At 44.2% G+C, this 19047-nt stretch overlaps 1 protein-coding gene across 1 annotated transcript in view; it reads left to right on the forward strand.

The window, feature by feature from the left end:
* PKD2L1 (polycystin 2 like 1, transient receptor potential cation channel) overlaps positions 1 to 19047 on the forward strand; it is a 50822-nt gene that overhangs the window by 6239 nt on the left and 25536 nt on the right. Inside the window, exons 2-4 of the mRNA XM_081913575.1 lie at positions 9055 to 9168; positions 16653 to 16780; positions 18034 to 18287. Of these exons, the coding sequence (XP_081769701.1) occupies positions 9055 to 9168; positions 16653 to 16780; positions 18034 to 18287 (496 nt within the window). The remainder of the gene's footprint in view (positions 1 to 9054; positions 9169 to 16652; positions 16781 to 18033; positions 18288 to 19047) is intronic.

Consider the following 19047-nt stretch of genomic DNA (forward strand, 5'->3'; position numbering starts at 1 on the left):
CATCAGGGTCTTTTCCAGGGAGCCTTCTCTTCTCATGAGGTGACCAAAGTACAGTGGTACCTCTGGTTAAGAACTTAATTTGTTCCGAAGGTCCGTTCTTAACCTGAAACTCTTCTTAACCTGAGGTATCACTTTAGCTAATGAGGACTCCTGCTGCTGCCACGAGATTTTTGTTCTCATCCTGAAGCAAAGTTCTTAACCCGAGGTAAGATTTCTGGGTTAGTGGACTCTGTAACCTGATGTGTCTGTAACCTGAAGCATCTGTAACCTGGGGTACCACTGTATTACTACACTTGATACTACACTTGATCTTAGCCAAAAGGCCAAGAAGCGATGTACCACTGTATTGGAGCCTCAGCTTCAGGATCTGTCCTTCCAGTGAGCACTCAGGGCTGATTTCCTTCAGAATGGATAGGTTTGATCTTCTTGCAGTCCATGGGACTCTCAAGAGTCTCCTCCAGCACCACAATTCAATCCTTCATGGATCACTGCCTTGCCATGGCAAAGAGGCTTGAATAACTCAGAGAACCTATGAGCTATGCCGTGCAGGGCCACCCAAGATGGTCAGGTCATAGTGGAGAGTTTTCACTAAACGTGATCCACCTGGAGAAGGAACCAGCAACCCACTCCCATATCCCTGCCAAGAAAACTCCTTCCCATGGAGAACAGCACAATTCCACAAGTTATTTACCAGTCATGAATAAGAAGTTCCTACTCAGAGGCAGAGTCACTCTGAAAAGTTTTCATAACTTTTGGGCAGCCTGTACAGCTATTCCACTAACATAGTTAGATGTAGTTTATTAATGCTTGGGCCAGAAGCCATTCACATATAAGATAAACAAATACAGTACACATCCCAAGAGTATAGATACTGCATAAAACCACCTTGCTGCCTAGTAAAGGTAAAGGGACCCCTGACCATTAGGTCCAGTCATAACCGACTCTGGAGTTGAGGCGCTCATCTTGCTTTACTGGCCGAGGGAGCTGGCGAACAGCTTCCGGGATCAATGTGGCCAGCATGACTAAGCCGCTTCTGGCGAACCAGAGCAGCGCACGGAAACACCGTTTACCTTACCGCTGAAGCGGTACCTATTGATCTACTTGCACTTTGACGTGCTTTCGAACTGCTAGATTGGCAGGAGCAGGGACCGAGTAATGGGAGCTCACCCCGTTGCGGGGATTCGAACCGCCGACCTTCTGATTGGCAAGTTCTAGGCTCTGTGGTTTAACCCACAGCGCCACCTGCGTCCCTTACCTTGCCGCCTAGATTCATACATAAAACCTACATCTTTGTAATACTACACAAGTCACATGTAACATCTATAAAATGTACAGATTGAAAGGGTAAAATTTAATACAGATAAAAAAAGATTAATTATCAACAGATATTGAGGTTAAATAAGAGCTCCCCCAAAGCAGCTGACTGCAAACTCCTCGATAACTCTTGCCCAGATTTTTATTGCTGCTAGGGCAAAAAGAGAAACCTTGTGGGTTACCCTGCAATCGGTGTCTGACAGGAGGTAGGAAATCTTTTCTGGAATGGTCTTGGAATATAGATGAGGCAGAACAGATCCCAGAAATTTGGTTCTTGGTTCAGAGTAAAGTGAACCAAAGAACAAATAGTGAGGCAGATCCTGCCATCGATCCTAGCTGTGGACATCATTTGGAAACAAAGGGCTGCAAATGCTTTGGAAATGTATGGTGGGGGTGGGGATCGTGCCTGGAAAAAGATGGGAGGACAATGCAGAAAAAGCCGAAAAAGTCAGCTAGATTCTCTGTAACCGTGAGAGAACAAGGGGTGACAATGGAAGCTACTGTAGCATATGCTGTCAGCTCTATATTGTGACATGGCACCACTATCACTGAGCAGTCTAAGATTTCAGGGTCCAGGGTTTGTGCTTCCTTTGGAAATAAGGCACAGCAGATACGACGGTGTCTTTACGATATGTGGTTTATTTCTACATATATACAACCTGGGCTTATGATGGAAGGGCTTCCAGCATTACACTCCAAGAGGGTCCTGTTTCTCCCGTAGCTGCCTTCGATTCAAACTATCAGCCCAAATGGTGCTCTGATCACACCGCCTTCAGCTTGACGTGACAGGCTGAAACGATTTTCCCTCCTGCTCACATCAAGCAAAAACTGCCAAACTGAAACACTGCTACTGGCCTTTGTTATTCTAGCTAGCCCAGAGCTCTGGGTCCAAGGGAGAATCTTTTCCTTGTGGGTGACTTCCTTGATTTCCTTCTCAGTTTTGCTAGGCTCTAAAATGCAACAAGCGAACCAAGCTACTTTACATGGTCACAGTAAGCATCAGAGAAAGCTGGCAATGTCCCCTGTCTTGGCCAGGAAGGGCAGGATTAAGACAGGCCCAATAAACAACCTTCAAGACATCTTGGAACAAATTGCTCAGTACTGAGCCAGGCACTAAGAAACAGGTCACAAGGCAGACTGTAAACTGCATGCCTCCATTTCACAGAGCTAAGAAACTTCCGAAGCTTGACACAGGCTATGTCCTAGTCTTCATTAAGATGATAAATGAGCCGTTGCTAAAACCTTAGCCTAGCGCTGGTTGGATCTGGAGTCCGATGGGACCAGGAGAGCACCTAGTGTAGTGTAGTGTAGTGTAGTGGTTAGAGTGCTTGCCTAGGACCTGGGAAGAGCAGGGTTCAAATCCCCGCTCAGCCATGAAATTCACTGGGTGGCCTTGGGCCAGTCACAGTCTCTGAGCCTAACCTGCCTCACACAGATCTTATGTGGATAAAATGGGAAGGAAGAAACTATCTATGCTATGTATGAGGTGGATGTGATAGACAGATAATAATTGTATTGTTTATATGGTACCCATCTCAACTACTCTGGGCGGCTCCCATTAGTCCTTGTGGCTTGAACACTGCAGCTCCAGGTTAGATGTGACTGATTATCAGTACAGATTATATTAGACTCAAAGCCGTCTTTCCCATAGGGCTTAGTGGTGCCTCATGCCAGGGTGCCAGCCTCTCAGGGGCGCCCCAGCGAGTTGGGTTCAAAGACATCCACTCTCCCTGGTCGTATTCAATATAAGGATGGAGACTCTCAGCTTGAATAGAACCATCGGTCTTTGGATTTCTCTTGATCATCCCCAAAAGCAGAACTGAACTTGGTTTTCTAGGAAGGTGTCAGAGCCATTCCATTCCACTGCCCAGAAATGTTTTTTCTTTCAAAGTAGGCTTCACCTGTAAATTACAAAGCAATTTCAGGGCATGACTCCAGCTCCCTTGGCTCGAGGAATGACCTCTGGCTGACACTTGTGCTCTTACTGAAACAGTGGTTGTGGATTCCCTGAAACACAGAGAGATGGCATGGAAAAAGTTGCTCCTCTGGTTACTGGAGCGTTGTCCAACCTGGGGAAAAGTGGCAATTCGGGTGCCGCAGGGTTCTGTCCTGGGCCCATTGTTGTTCAGTGTCTTTGTACAAAAAATACTTCGAGGAAGGAACTGAGGGAATGCTCATCAAATTTCATCCGAATTATAGTCCTCCAATATATCCAAAGTCTTCGGAACATTGCAAGTGTTATTCAAAGGCTGCCAAAGTGTTTACAGTGTTCTTTTAAACACAATCTATATTTGTCTCATTCTCGATTGAAGTTTTGATTCTCTTGATTTCTGATTCTTCCAGTCAATCTGGCCATCTCTGCGTAGTCCAATAATTTCATCTGCCAGTCTGCCATTGTCGGCCTCTTGTCCTCTTTCCATCACTGAGCAAACAGCATCCTTGCAGCTGTAGCATACATGAACAGTCTTCTCAAATCCTTCGGTATATCTACACCTAAAATTCCTAAAAGAAAGGCTTCTGGTCTTTTGGCAAAGGTTATTTTAAACTTTTTTTTTAATTCATTGTATATCATTTCCGAGAATCCCTTTATCTTTTTACAGTTCCACCACATATGATAAAAGGTGCCCTTAAAGAGGACAATTTTCATTGGGTTGTGATGAACCCCTCACCCAGTTGCTGTTAGCATCACATTTTACTAATAAACACACACACACACACACACACACACACACACACTGATTAAAAGTTACCACAGTTTTTTCAGCATACCTCTGGCCACAGGGAAGACAAAAACTTTGAAACAAAATTAGGTCAGGGACTAAGGTAGAGGTAAAGGGAACCCTGATCATTAGGTCCAGTCGTGATCAACTCTGGGGTTGCGGCGCTCATCTTGCTTTACTGACCGAGGGAGCCAGCGTACAGCTTCCGGGTCATGTGGCCAGCATGACTAAGCCGCTTCTGGGGAACCAGAGCAATGCACGGAAACACCGTTTACCTTCCTGCCAGAGCTGTACCTATTTATCTACTTGCACTTTGACGTGCTTTCGAACTGCTAGGTTGGCAGGAGCAGGGACTGAGCAACAGGAGCTGACCCCGTCGCGGGGACCTTCTGATCGGCAAGTCCTAGGCTCTGTGGTTTAACCCACAGCGCCACCCACGTCCCTTTAAGGTCAGGGACTGTTCGGCTGCAAACCCCATATATACATGCACACTTTATTGGAAGTGAATGCTACTCTGCACAGTGAAACTTAACTTCTGACTAAACATGCACAAGGTCGGCTTGCATGCTATACTAATATCTCCTCCTTCATTTTGTAAAACCGAACAAGTTTAGTAACAACAAGCTAGTAGACTTGTTGTTTAGCTTTCGGAAACTGGAGCTCACTTTGCCTCAGACAGGTGATGTAATCTGGAATGTTTCCTAGAAATAGATCCCTGGGCATAGGTGTGTAGAAAACGAAACTGTAACGTATTATTAACCTTTGTAGACCATTCCATGCATCTTGCTTTTATTTGTAAGCCGCCCTGAGTCTCTGTCAAGGGAAATTAATATTATAGGTAAATGAATAAATAATAAATAAATAATAAATAAAGAATTGTCGAATTGTCGAGTTGGAAGGGACTACAAGGGTCATTCAGTCCTACCCCCTGCAATGCAGGAATCTTTTGCCTACGTGGAACTTGAACCCATGATCTTGATATTGTCTCTCTTTTTTAAAAAATATTTTTTATTGGAATTTTATTTACAACATAACATAAAAACCGCACCCCCCCAATACACAATCCACCCTCATTAAACGGGAACATAACATACAGTGAGCATAACAAACACAGTACAAACAATGAAATAAAAGACTTCCTTTATCCTGTATCTGGCCTCCTTATTTACTTCTTATAAGCTGTTTCCTTTATGAATAATTATTAAGATTTTTCTAATTGTAACTTAAATACAGTGGTACCTTCAAGTTACAGACTCCGCTAACCCAGAAATAGTACCTTGGGTTAAGAACTTTGCTTCAGATGAGAACAGAAATCGTGTGGCGGCAGTGGAGGCCCCATTAGCTAAAGTGGTGCTTCAGGTTAAGAACAGTTTCAGGTTAAGAATGGACCTCTGGAACGAATTAAGTACTTAACCCGAGGTACCACTGTATCCACAAAGTCTCCTGCAGACATTAATCAAAACAAGTCCAGGGCACTGTTTTGTGAAGTATCTCTGAATTTCCCCCATGCTTTTTGAAACTCTTGTCTAGCGTGGTCTCTAACTGCGCCTGTTAATCTAGCCAGTTCAATATACTCTAACAGTTTGTCTTGCCATTTCTTTTTTGTTGGCACAGTTTCTTTTTTCCAGTTTTTAGCAATTAGGATCCTTGCCGCTCCTGTGGCATAGAGGAATATTTTCTGATCTTCTCTTGCTATACCTGTGTCCATTATCCCTGATATTAACAGTCTCATGCTCTACCAACAGAGCCCACACATAGCTCACGGCCAGATATTCTCCCACCCCTGACAGATTTGGTAAAAAGAAAAAGAAAAAGCATCTGTAGGGAATCAGAAAATCAGTGGGAGCGGTACAGGATATATATTTTATTGGAACAATTCATAATGGTCATTTGCAGAGTGTATCTGCAAGGAAACTATTTTCAGGGTGGCTTATAATTACAGTTGTACCTTGGAAGTCAAACAGAATCAGTTCGACTTCCAAAATGTTCAGAAACCAAAGCACAGCTTCTGATTGGTTGCAGGAAACTCCTACAGCCAATTAGAAGCTGCAGAAGCCGTGTCGGATGTTCGGGTTCCAAAGAACATTCGCAAACCAGAACACTCCCTCCCGGGTTTGCGGCGTTTGGGAGCCAAAATATTTGGGACTCGCAAGGTGTTTCGGATCCAAGGTATGACTGTAAAGCGATAAAATGCAACCCAACTTTCTGATCAAATAGCACCCATGGAATCAAAAGGCAACAGATAAAAGAAAGTTGCATGGAAGTTGGTCTGATAAAACCAACTGGAGAAATGAGAAGGGATATTTGTCTGGTGCCACCGTAGTCTCAGGCAGCAATCCTCACGAGAAGCGTGACCCTTCTTTCTTTCTTTCTTTCTTTCTTTCTTTCTTTCTTTCTTTCTTTCTTTCTTTCTTTCTTTCTTTCTTTCTTTCTTTCTTTTTCTCTTGGCACAATTGTTCAGGTGCAGTTTAAGGCAGAAAGGAAAACAACAAGAACATAATCTCCCCATAAATTCTGCAAATAATAGACAACTGATACACTAACAAGGATGATCGTGAGAAATCATTATGTATTAAAAATAGACAGAAAAGTCAAGGGTAGGGGAAAATCCCATCACCACGTTTAAATACAATATCCCTAAGCCAGAAACTCATGAGCCCAACTAGTAGCCTTGCGGATACTAGTAGAGTTTTTAACACTGCACGATGCGCAACACATTTTTTTATCATACCAGACTGAATCCAGATGGGAATGTCCATTCAGAAGCATGTTTATTTGTTCATGTGGATCCACATAGCTGATTGAGGGTTATTACTTGCGAGTGAACCCAATGTCTTTCATATCTCACAGATACCAATAGATTGAATTAATGAATTAAAGACTCACTACCCTGTCCTTCCAGACAATGGACTAAAATCAGAAACCCTGCCTTAATTCTGATGGTGGCAGTGAGGAGAGGACTCCAGAGGCCATCTCAACACAGAGACAGACTTGTGTCGTGATAAGGAAGCTTTTGCAGCGCGAGTAGGAAAAAGCTTCACTCGCACAATATATTTTGTTGTTGTTGTTCAATCGTTTAGTCATGTCCAACTCTTCGTGACCCCATGGAACCAGAGCACGCCAGGCACTTCTGTCTTCGCACGATATATTAGCATTCCCTATTACAGCACACTTTGTTCTGTTCTTGTACTTAGTGCTTTTGAGTAGGGGTGTGGAGCAATATCCATCACAGATCGCTGATAGCAGGTATCCTTAGAGCTGAACCACTTGAGACTATATTAAAGGAATGGAAACCCTTAAGCTATTGATGTCGGTACACCTACTCGGCTTTTAAGTGGGGAAATCACATGTGCACCAGATGAAAGTTTAAGTAGGAAGAAGAAGAAGAAGAGGCAACGAAGAAGCCATTAATGGTCTGACCTATCTCATCAGCTTGTTAGCTGATGAAACAGCGACTTGATGAAAGAAAACAATGTTCAAACAGATCCCAGCCCATGTTCTTAGGCTCAGGTTTGGCACCACTGGGAGCACAAAAGAGCATTTGATTTGAATCTGGAATGGCAGTCGAGCGCATGAGCTCCATCAGGCTGCCTCAGTGGAAGGGGTGGGGAGCAGAATGCGTCCCGTCAGCTCGGCCGAAAGGACACTCACCTGGGCCCTGGTTAGTTGCATCACTGTGGCTTACCAGGATGTAGAACGGGAGGGGTAATGTGAGACCAGCATGGTGCTAACACAGCAGCAGAGCCAATCGCTCCCGCTAGTGTCCTCGCATTGCACTGACAGTCAGGAGGAGTGGGGATGCTCTGCCATACTGACTGCTACTGGTTTCCACTCCAGCTGGTCATTATAAGAACCGCTATTTAATTTATAAGAGCTAGTACCTGTAGACTCACACACACTGGTCAGCTTCCATTTTGACTTGAAATGTTCGTTTTGGGCTTCTCAGAAGTACGTAAAGGCAAGAAGCAGGCGGGGGGTGCACCACCCTTCAATGGCATTCTGTTTAGAGGTGCCGGAACTGTGCTCCGGCATGCTCCGGCTGAAAAAAGCCCTGCTTCTGGCTACAACACACCAAAGCCAAGTAATTGTGCTTTATTCTGTAAAGACAGCACCCTTGAAGAGTGAATGAGATACAAGGAAGGTGCTTAAATAAACCACTCCAGTATCCTCCTCTATTCAGCATTAGAATAGCAGTAACAAGAAGTTTCTCTTGGGGGGTTGCTGCTCTGGTAGGGGGCCCCTTTTCAAATCCCAGATACCCCCATCAGCATTCCTTCTTTGGATTGTTTGGCAACAGTGTTGAAGTGATTGTGTGTCCTTAGCAAAGGTGCTGCCTGCTAAGTGCTGAAGCCTTAGAGTTGCCTCTGCATTTTGTTTTATAACTTTCTTCTGTTGTTGTTTAGTCGTCTTAGTCGGGTTCGACTCTCTGTGACCCCATGAACCAGAGCATGACTTGGAAACGCTCACTTTCTTCGCAAAGCTTCTCCTTTTTTATGTCCACGGGGTTTTCTTGGCAAAATACTGGAGTGGTTTGCCAGTTCCTTCTACCAGGTGGATCACATTTAGTCTAAACTCTCGGCTATGATCTGTCCGTCTTGGGTGGCCCTGCACAGCATCATAGCTCATAGCTTCTCTGAGTTATTCAAGCCCCTTCGCCACAACAAGGCAGTGATCCATGAAGGGGCTAACTTTCTTTAGACATGACTAATTAACTTACAAGAAAGAAAGAAAGAAAGAAAGAAAGAAAGAAAGAAAGAAAGAAAGAAAGAAAGAAAGAAAGAAAGAAAGAAAGAAAAGAAAAGAAAAGAATCTGGGGTCCTTGCTGGGCTGGGGCCTGTCATATATACACCTCCAGTATTTCCTGTGAGCAGCGCTGAAAGCTTTCACTCAATTTTTCTGGGGTTGTTCTGCTCACATCAGATGAAGCCCTCTGGGGCAATTGTGCTGTGGATTAGCACCTAAAATAGGTGAATGCAGAAGCACGTTTAATCACTTCTTTCCCTTTTCTCTCTCTTTGCAGGACTTTGGGGCACCACACTAACGGAAAACACCGCTGAGAACCGAGAGCTTTACGTAAAGACCACACTGCGCGAACTGTTGGTCTACATTGTATTCTTGGTGGATATCTGTTTATGTAAGTTTGCCTGGGCTGCTTTTCCTTTTTATTATTGGTTCCAGTCCAATGAGGGGCAAATATTCTTTTAGATGGCTTGTGTTGGTTCATTACACTTGCACCCTGCATTTCAACATGGTGGCTTTTGAAAAGACGAGTTCTCCATGCAGCAGCAAACTGGGCCCCGGGGATAGGGAGGCAGAGATACTGTAGTCTACTGGGACCCTAGTTCCCTTGTTGTTGTTGTTTAGTCATTTTGTCATGTCCGACTCTTCGTGGCTCCATGGACCAGAGCACGCCAGGCACTCCTGTCTTCCACTGCCTCCCGCAGTTCGGTCAAACTCATGCTGGTAGCCTCAAGAACACTGTCCAACCATCTCGTCCTCTGTCTTCCCCTTCTCCTTGTGCCCTCCATCTTTCCCAACATCAGGGTCTTTTCCAGGGAGTCTTCTCTTGTCATGAGGTGGCCAAAGTATCGGAGCCTCAGCTTCACGATTTGTCCTTCCAGTGAGCACTCAGGGCTGATTTCCTTCAGAATGGATAAGTTTGATCTTCTTGCAGTCCATGGGACTCTCTAGAGTCTCCTCCAGCACCATAATTCAAAAGCATTAATTCTTCGGTGATCAGCCTTCTTTGTGGTCCAGCTCTCCCTTACCAGGTGTTTAAGTGTCCAGTTTCTAGTGCTTGTTTCTGAGGCTGGGTGTTTGGGACAGAACAGGAATCCGATTGGCATACTGTCCCCTTCATTGCCCCAAAGCAGTGAGACTTCCCACTGGGACACCCTTGTTGAGAGTAGCTCAGAACTTCATGACCTCCATGGTAACCATGGGGCTGTCTCAAATGATGCCAAACCCACAAGCTTTGAACTTGGCTTCCTCGATTGGATTGTGGTAAGAGAAAGCAATGGTGCCTTCTTGGTATCCCCTCCTTCCTCTCCTGCCCACAAATTCATTGGTTCTTCTAGGGTAAGGTTACCAGATGTCCCCATTTCCTGGGGACAGTCCCTGGATTTACTGAAGTTCCTACTGAAGTTGAAAAGTGTCCCCAGATTCATTGAAAAAAAATCTGGTAACCTTATTCTAGGGCAGTGTTCCCCAAACTTGGGTCTCCAGCTGTTTTTGGACTACAATTCCCATCATCCCTAGTTAGCAGACCAGTGGTCAGGGATGATGGGAATTGTAGTCCAAAACCAGCTGGAGACCCAAGTTTGGGGGGCACTGTTGTAGTGGAAGGAACGACCCATTCTCATTTCATAGGAACATCCACATTTTCTTGCATCTACTGGGAATTTGACATGCGTGGTTAGAACTTCCACAACACCCTGATGTTTCCCCCCCTTTCCATCGCAAAGAACTATGCAGGAAGGATGGTCTGAACGATAACATAGATGGCCATTCCTATTGTGCTCTCTGGGTAGATTGAATGCAGCTGTGTGCCAAATACTAAACCACTTTGTGTGGGCACAACAATGGCTGTTTGTTTTGGGAAGATTTATTGTAATCTCAAAGGTGCACCTGTGATGTCTCATAGGGCAACAGATTATATTTCATGCACTCCACTGCGGAACAGGTATGGCAATAATAGTTATCACTTGCAAACAGGGGGACAAAGCTCAAATCACTCTTCTCATACAAAAATGATGTTCTGAGCTGGGCAAAAGAGGAGCTTTGAAAATGTGTTGTTTGTGTAGGATTCCTATCGAGTTTTCTCCCCACTGAGAATCCTGCCATTGACGTTACAGCTTAGGCAGCGCTTACGTGTCTCTGAGTGCATGCATGCATGTGATAAGTTTGATCCCTCTCTTAGCGGAGCAAGCACAACCTGACCCCTTTGCTGAATGGATGAGGCATTTGTCCTAGCGCTAGGACTGGTTAAAATGAACATAACAACCCCAAACCATGTTTATGGCCATAATTCCTGATGATGTCTTGTCAGACAAGCCCTTATATCACTTCACGTGGGAAAGAAAAACTTTCACTGCTGCTATATGTTTGAGGGGACATAGGTGGCGCTGTGGGTTAAACCACAGAGCCTGCGGGCTTGCCGATCAGAAGGTCGGTGGTTCGAATCCACACGACAGGATGAGCTCCCGTTGCTCGGTCCCTGCTCCTGCCCACCTAGCAGTTCGAAAGCACGTCAAAGTGCAAGTAGATAAATAGGTACCGCTCCTCCAGGAAGGTAAACGGCGTTTCCGTGCGCTGGTCTGGTTCGCCAGAAGCGGCTTAGTCATGCTGGCCACATGACCCAGAAGCTGTACGCTGGCTCTCTCGGCCAGTAAAGCGAGATGAGCGCCGCAACCCCAGAGTCGGTCACGACTGGACCTGATGGTCAGGGGTACCTTTACCTTTACTTATATGTTTAAGGGTGAAGCTTCTTACCTCCCATTTTGGTGTAGATCAGAGCTTTCCAAACTGTGCGTTGTGGCACGTTAGTGTGTCGGCTGCAATGTGTAGGGCATGGGAAGGCAAACTAAGGCCCGGCAGCCAGATCCGGCCCAATCGCCTTCTAAATCCGGTCCGCAGACGGTCCGGGAATCAGCGTGTTTTTACATGAGTAGAATGTGTCTTTTTATTTAAAATGCATCTCTGGGTTATTTGTGGGTCATAGAAATTCAATCATTCCCCCCCAAAAAAAATATAGTTTGGCCCCCCCACAAGGTCTGAGGGACAGTGGACCGGCCCCCTGCTGAAAAGGTTTGCTGACCCCTGATGTAAGGTGTGCCACACGTTCCTCCCCGAGCTCCTGCCAGGGCTGGGAAGGGGTTAATTTAACCACCGGTTTGCCAGTAAAACTGAATTGCTGTGTTGCAAAATGATGCATGTGTAAGGAGTCTGTCACCAACATGAAAAGTTTGGAAATCTCTGGAGTAGCGGATATCCAGATCGGTTTCTTCAGAGATGCAACTGTTTCCCCAAATGTAGCCCAAACCCATGCTATGTGGAGATCTGTGACCTTGAAAATTACCTCCAAGGCTGTGTTTTGGGAGTAGCAGCCACCGTCCTCCAGTGGTGTAGCGTGGGTTGCTGGTGGCCAGGGCGGGGCAAGTGTTATGTACTGAAGTTCTCACCCTGGGCCAGCAGGGGGGTACTGTAGATAGTTTTCACTCAGGTCCACATATGCAAAGAAGGGATCGAAAGTGATGTTCAGTGATTGGATAGTTACAGAAAGTGGCTACTGTTGCGTTCTAGTGGAGCTCTATCTAAGCAGGCTGGCTGAACCCTTCAGTTCTGCCTGTGAATAAACAAGAGCTGTTTGAAGAATCGCTGTGTCGTCTGACATGTTCACCCACAACTTAACAGCAAGTGTTGCACCCCTGTGATGGACTGGGCAGCTGGGGTGGGGGGCGCATGCTGGGGGGTGCATGGAGGGTGAACGGAGCCTACCTCCAACAGATTCGTCCTTGCCCGTTGCCTCTATCCCACCTGCCCACTAGACAAACCTACCCGCTGCCATGCCTCAGCTGTCGTGCGGGCGCCTGATTGCATCCCCTCAAAAATGTGCGCCTGGGGCCACGGCCTCCCTGGCTCCCCCCACCATGCTATGCCTCTGCGTCTCGTTGCTACTCTCTGTCCATCACTTAGGAGCCTGCTTTGAACAGGCCGATACAAGAAGCAAACGTAACTATGGCTGCCCTACTCTAAAGCATGTGAATAGGATTAGTCGGGAGGACATTAGGAAATGCCTGTGTTTGAGGCCTCCGACACCAGCCTCAGATAGGATCTACTAATTCTATGGATTAGTCTCCACTCAGGGAAAATAGACATGGACTCCTACTGGTCACAGGGCTCAGGGCTCATGCACATGCCCCCTTGTTCTCCCCCCCCCCCAATAATATTTATTATTTTCCATACATAAACATAACAGAAGAAAAAGGTAACAATAATAAAGAAAAGGGGGGAGGAAATGAAACGGGGAAAAAGAAAAAAGAATATAAAACATAGAATACAACAAATCACCACATAAACTAACACTTAATTAGAACCCATCTTCCTAAACACATTATTTGACTTCCTCAAATCTCTTCCATCTGAGTTCCTTAGTATTTATATATAGCAGTTTCCAATATCATTATTTCATAAAACCATATCACAGCCATAATCATATTTCCTAACTTTTCTTATCGTACATTTTCTTTTTTATATACCGTATTTTTTGCTCTATAAGACTCACTTTTTCCCTCCTAAAAAGTAAGGGGGAAAGTGTGTGCGTCTTATGGAGTGAATGCAGGCTGCGCAGCTATCCCAGAAGCCAGAACAGCAAGAGGGATTGCTGCTTTCACTGCGCAGCGATCCCTCTTGCTGTTCTGGCTTCCGAGATTCGGAATATTTTTTTTCTTGTTTTCCTCCTCCAAAAACTAGGTGCGTCTTGTGGTCTGGTGCGTCTTATAGAGCGAAAAATACCGTATATGTAATCCCAATTTAATCCTAGGCGTAATAGATGCTTTCAAGTGATTACATATCTTTAATATTACAATATATATTCAATATATATTCTTCCAGTCTTCTTGGTGTTCCTCTTCTTTCTGGTCATGGATTCTCCTGGTGAGACCAGCCAGCTCCATAAATTCCATTATCTTCATCTGCCATTCTTCTCCCGTTGGTAGTTCTTGTGTTTTCCATTTTTTGGCTAGTAAAATCTGTGCAGCGGTTGTGGCATACAAAAATACTTTTACATCACACACCCTCTTGTTCTGTGCCTCGACTGGCCCAAGTAGTTTTCAACTTGCCCCACAATTTCTAGGCTTCGAGCGATTGCCGTTTGTTCCAGTTCAGCGCTCAAAGTCGGCTTTCCCCGCAGAAATCGGCAAGGCAAATGGAGGTGCTGTTAAGCCCACAGTCGTAGCTTCGAATGAGGGGGGCAGGGACGGAATAGGGATTGAAATTAGGCTGAAGAGGTATTTCAGATCAAGGGTGCCAACTTGAATAAAATATTGTGGGGACCCAGATAAGCCCTATCCTGCATAATTGGTCACATGACGCAGTACATGCACACCATTTGAATAGCAAAGCCTATCAACTTGGGAGGGGCTCAATTTTTTTTTTTAGAAGATATTTATTAAAGTTTTAAAAGGTACAAAAAGAAAAAGCAAAAAACATCACTTTAAACAAAAAAAAAAACAATACCACACATCCCAATAGGTAAAGAAAAAAGGATAAAATACAAAAGAGAAAAGAGAAAAATAAAAGAGAAAAAGCAGAAAATTAAAATCCATTAAACAAAAACGAAAAAACAAAGAAAAATACAATAAATCTTCCCATTACTTATCTTTCATTAGCTTATTTCCCCAACCTCCTCACACCTCCCTTTTTTGTATTCTAGATCGATTATCCATTTCAGCAAATCCTTTCCCTCTTTTCAAATTTTTGCCCTGTAATTTATCTTGATATTAATATAGCTTTACTTTCCCTCCTTTCACCAATTAACAGTCTGTTTTTTCCTAAATCTTTGTAACATTTCTGCTAAAATCACATAAATTCATTCCAACATCATTCTAACATTCATTAATTTTACAATGTTTCTGTAAATAGTCTTTAAATTTCTTCCAATCTTCCTCCACCGACTCTTCTCCATGGTCTCGGATTCTGCCGGGAGGGGCTCAATTTTTTTAGACCCCTCTGCCCCTAAGAGTTGGCTCCTATGTTTCAGTTGCTAATTTCCAGCAACCAAACTCCGGTTATTAGCTGGGGCAGTTTCTCTCACCAGAGAGGTTTTCTTTTAGGAGTACAGACAGCCTCCCTGAAGCTAGGCTTCAGATGTGAGGAGCATTATGCATTCCACAAAAGTTTTGGTCTCGGCATGTTTGTTTTATATAATCACTGCAATTTATTCATTCATTCATTTATTTATACATACCCCGCCCATCTGGCAGCTCCCAACAGAATATTAAAAACACGATAAAACATCAAACATTAAAAACTTACCTAAACAGGGCTGCCTTCAGATGTCTTCTAAAAGTTAGATAGATGTTTATTTCCTTGACATCTGGTGGGAGGGTGTTCCACAGGGTGGGTGCCACTACCAAGAAGGCCCTCTGCCTGGTTCCCTATAACCTCGCTTCTCGCAGCGAGGGAACCGCCAGAAGACCCTTGGTCGTGGACCTCATTGTCTGGGCTGAACAATGGGGGTGGGGACGCTCCTTCAGGGATACTGGGCCAAGGCTGTTTAGGGCTGTAAGGTCAGCACCAACACTTTGAATTGTGCTCAGAAACATACTGGGAGCCAATGTAGGTCTTTCAGGACTGGTGTTATATGGTCTCGGTGGCCACTCCCAGTCACCATATGCTGATATGCCAAAGGATCTGTCCTAAATGCATCATTGCCCGTTAAACGGTCCCTTTAGGATCTATTGTATGTTGGAAACTCTGTAAAATGTGTTAAGGATATATATATATATATATATATATATATATATATATATATATATATATATATATATTTGCAGAATGCAAATGCTGGCTAATCTGTAGATCAGGTGCTTTCGATAGCCTGAGATTTTAGCCTGAGCCACAGAGCTTACTAATGCTGTTTACTTCCTCTTGATATAAAAGTTGAAATCTTTCATATTTTTATTGATATAGGCGCCATCAGGATTTTGCCTTTATTGTAAATTCTGTATCATCGATACTGCCTAAGAAAGATTTTCCTGTCACTCAAACCCCTTCCCATTCCTGCCTTAAGATACTCTAATAAAAAATGCCAATTAAAAAAATATATTAATATTTTATTGAAATAATTTCATTTTTTAAGAAATAAAATGATACAGAGAAAAAAAGTGGGGCATGAGGAAAATGTGTGTGTATATCAGGTAAAAAGGTAAAGGTAAAGGACCCCTGGACGGTTAGGTCCAGTCAAAGGTGACTATGGGGTTGTGGCAGTCATCTCGCTTTCAGGCCGAGGGAGCCGGCATTTGTCCGCAGACAGCTTTCTGTGTCATGTGGCCAGCATGACTAAACCACTTCTGGTGCAATGGAACACTGTGGCGGAAATCAGAGCGCATGGAAACGCCGTTTACCTTCCCACCACAGTGGTACCTATTTATCTACTTGCGCTGGCATGCTTTTGAACTCCTAGATTGGCAGGAGCTGGGACAGAGCAATGGGAGCTCACCCCGTCGAGTGGATTCGAACCACCGACCTTCCGATCGGCAAGCCCAAGAGGCTCAGTGATTTAGACCACAGCCCCCCAGCAATATAATATACTCCCATGCATTCTTATATAGTGTTATTATCCTAATATGTATGTAGATATTAATTGCATACTTCGCCCTGTACGAACTCTTTCCAAATGTTGTAATATTTATCCAAACAAAATCTTTCATACTTTACGAGTGTTGTCATACTGTCAATCCATTGATCAATGGGGAAGAATCTGTATTCTTCCAACTTATCAGTATAATAAAACTTACCTTCCCATTCTAATATTGTGTACTTAAGCCAGTCAGGTGGAATGAATGTCTAAATCCTATTGAATTGCGTGCTGTTTTCCCCAACCTGATTTATCTCTAGTGACTTATGGGATGACAAGTTCAAATGCCTATTACTACACCAAAGTGATGTCCGAACTCTTCTTGGAAACTCCTACGGACAGTGGTATCTCCTTCCAGGAGATTGGAAGCATGGCTGACTTTTGGCGAGTGAGTACCCAACAAGCTCTGTGTTTCCTGTGTCAGATTTTTCCTAGCAAACTGAAAGTGGCTCTCGTAAATTGGCCTATCATAACTAACTGGCTTGAACTGGCCGTTACAAATCGGCACAGGTTCACCTGAAAGCTGTTCATCCAACAGCTCAAAATGGATTAGCAGGAACAGGGGAGAATTTTCATTCGGTCCACATTTGAAAGCAAATTTGTGCCTCCAGGACACGTGGATCAAAATGCAGCCATTCTTTGGACTTTGCACCTCTCCGAACTTTGCAAAACAGTTCTTAGCTCCAAAAATGTTTAAAAAAGAAGAAATGTGTGCATTTTAGGTTTAAATGTGCACTTTAAAATATTGCTATAAAATACATGTTTAAATATGTATTTTTCTGATAAAATGTGTATTTAAAAACAATCTTTGAAGAATCTTTTTTAAACATTCAAATGAAGGGAGAAAATGAATGGTATGGACTTACGAATGATAGAGACCCAGGCCAGAAATAGAACAACGTATTCATCCCAGCTGATCAGGGTTCCTTTTCAATTTGTATAGACATCAAGCCTGCCTGGACTTGGGAGTCAGTTGTGTTGGTGACTGCACAATGAGCTATGTGAGAAAATGTACACACAGCCCATGCCATCATGCGTTAGCAATTTGTGGACATGTCAGCTAGTAGCCCGTTGGCAAAGATACTTCCCCCAGCACACACAAAGGGACCCTCCCACCCTTGGGTGCTCAGAGTCATAACTCTTATCTGCTTGTCTCACCCCCCGTGCACTCCCAACTTGGCTCTACTCCCCAACCTTTTAGAGAGGCCTTTTATACAAGGAGAGTCCTAACTGCTCCCCATCCCCTTTTAAACTGAGAATCTCTGCAAACAGAACCCAATAATACATTTAGTCATATGAGAAAGGCAGTTTTCCAGTAGGGCTGCTATACATACGGGTTTTCCTGGACACATACGGGAATCGGGTTGCAAAAATGGCGCCCGGGTGGATTTTTGCTGAATCGGCAAAATGTCTGGGGAAATCTGGATGTACGGCAAGTAGGGTGATTATAAAATGCTTTCAAAAATCCAAGAAAAGCCCAAAAACTTGATAGGGGGGATGTTCCCCCCAAAAAGTTCCAACAACTTTGTGTGGATTTGGGGAATATGGCAACCCTAGTTTCCAGTCTCCAGCCATTCTGTGTGTTGTTGCTGTCTTAGATCTCATGTCCTTCTACTTGCCCCTTTCTGCATATCTCCACAGTATACTCAAGGCCCTTTATTGGACAGCTTGTATTGGACCAAATGGTACAACAACGAATCTCTAGGCCACAACACTCAGTCGTACATCTATTACGAGAACTTGCTGCTGGGGGTCCCACGAATGCGTCAACTGAAGGTGCAGAACAACTCGTGTGTGGTGCATGAAGACTTCAAGGAAGACATTTTTGGCTGTTATGATGTCTACAGCGAGGAGAAAGAGGACAGGTCCCCCTTTGGGCTCCTCAATGGAACAGCGTGAGTAGATCATAACTTCTGCCTTTCTCGAGTTTCACAAACTAAGAGCTTGGTCATCCTCTCCACTGTTGGAAACAGGGACGGATTTAAGTTTGATGAGGCCCGAAGCTACTGAAGGTAATGGGGCCCTTTATATGTCCCGCTGCCCTTTGTCAACAACAAATTGGCGCTGCTTTTCGTGTTGAATATATGCTATATGGTAATTTATGGACATAATAGGTATCTAAAGCCATTTGCACATGTTGCCATGCAACCAGTCCATGTAGAATGTAGGCACCCTATATATAGAAATGAGCAAACCAGTGATATTTTAGGGAGCAGGCTAGCAGGCCATGACTTACATCACAGGAGCCTACACAACACAAAACACTGTTGCTGTATGTTGGTTTTATTTTATTTGTTTTTGATCTTATATTTTGGAAATGTACAGTGGTACCTTGGGTTACATACGCTTCAGGTTACATACGCTTCAGGTTACAGACTCCGCTAACCCGGAAATAGTACCTCAGGTTAAGAACTTTGCTTCAGGATGAGAACAGAAATTGTGCTCCGGCGGCGCAGCGGCAGCAGGAGGCCCCATTAGCTAAAGTGGTGCTTCAGGTTAAGAACAGTTTCCGGTTAAGAACAGACCTCCGGAACGAATTAAGTACTTAACCTGAGGTACCACTGTACATCCAGTTTTTCCCCCTTTATTTTTTGGGGTGGCTATAGCTTGTTTAGCTTGTAAATCCAGCACTGGTTGGAAAGCAAAAGTAACGTC

Source organism: Podarcis melisellensis, assembly GCF_964234715.1.
Source record: "Podarcis melisellensis genome assembly, chromosome: 5".
NCBI classification, from domain to species: Eukaryota; Metazoa; Chordata; class Lepidosauria; order Squamata; family Lacertidae; genus Podarcis; species Podarcis melisellensis.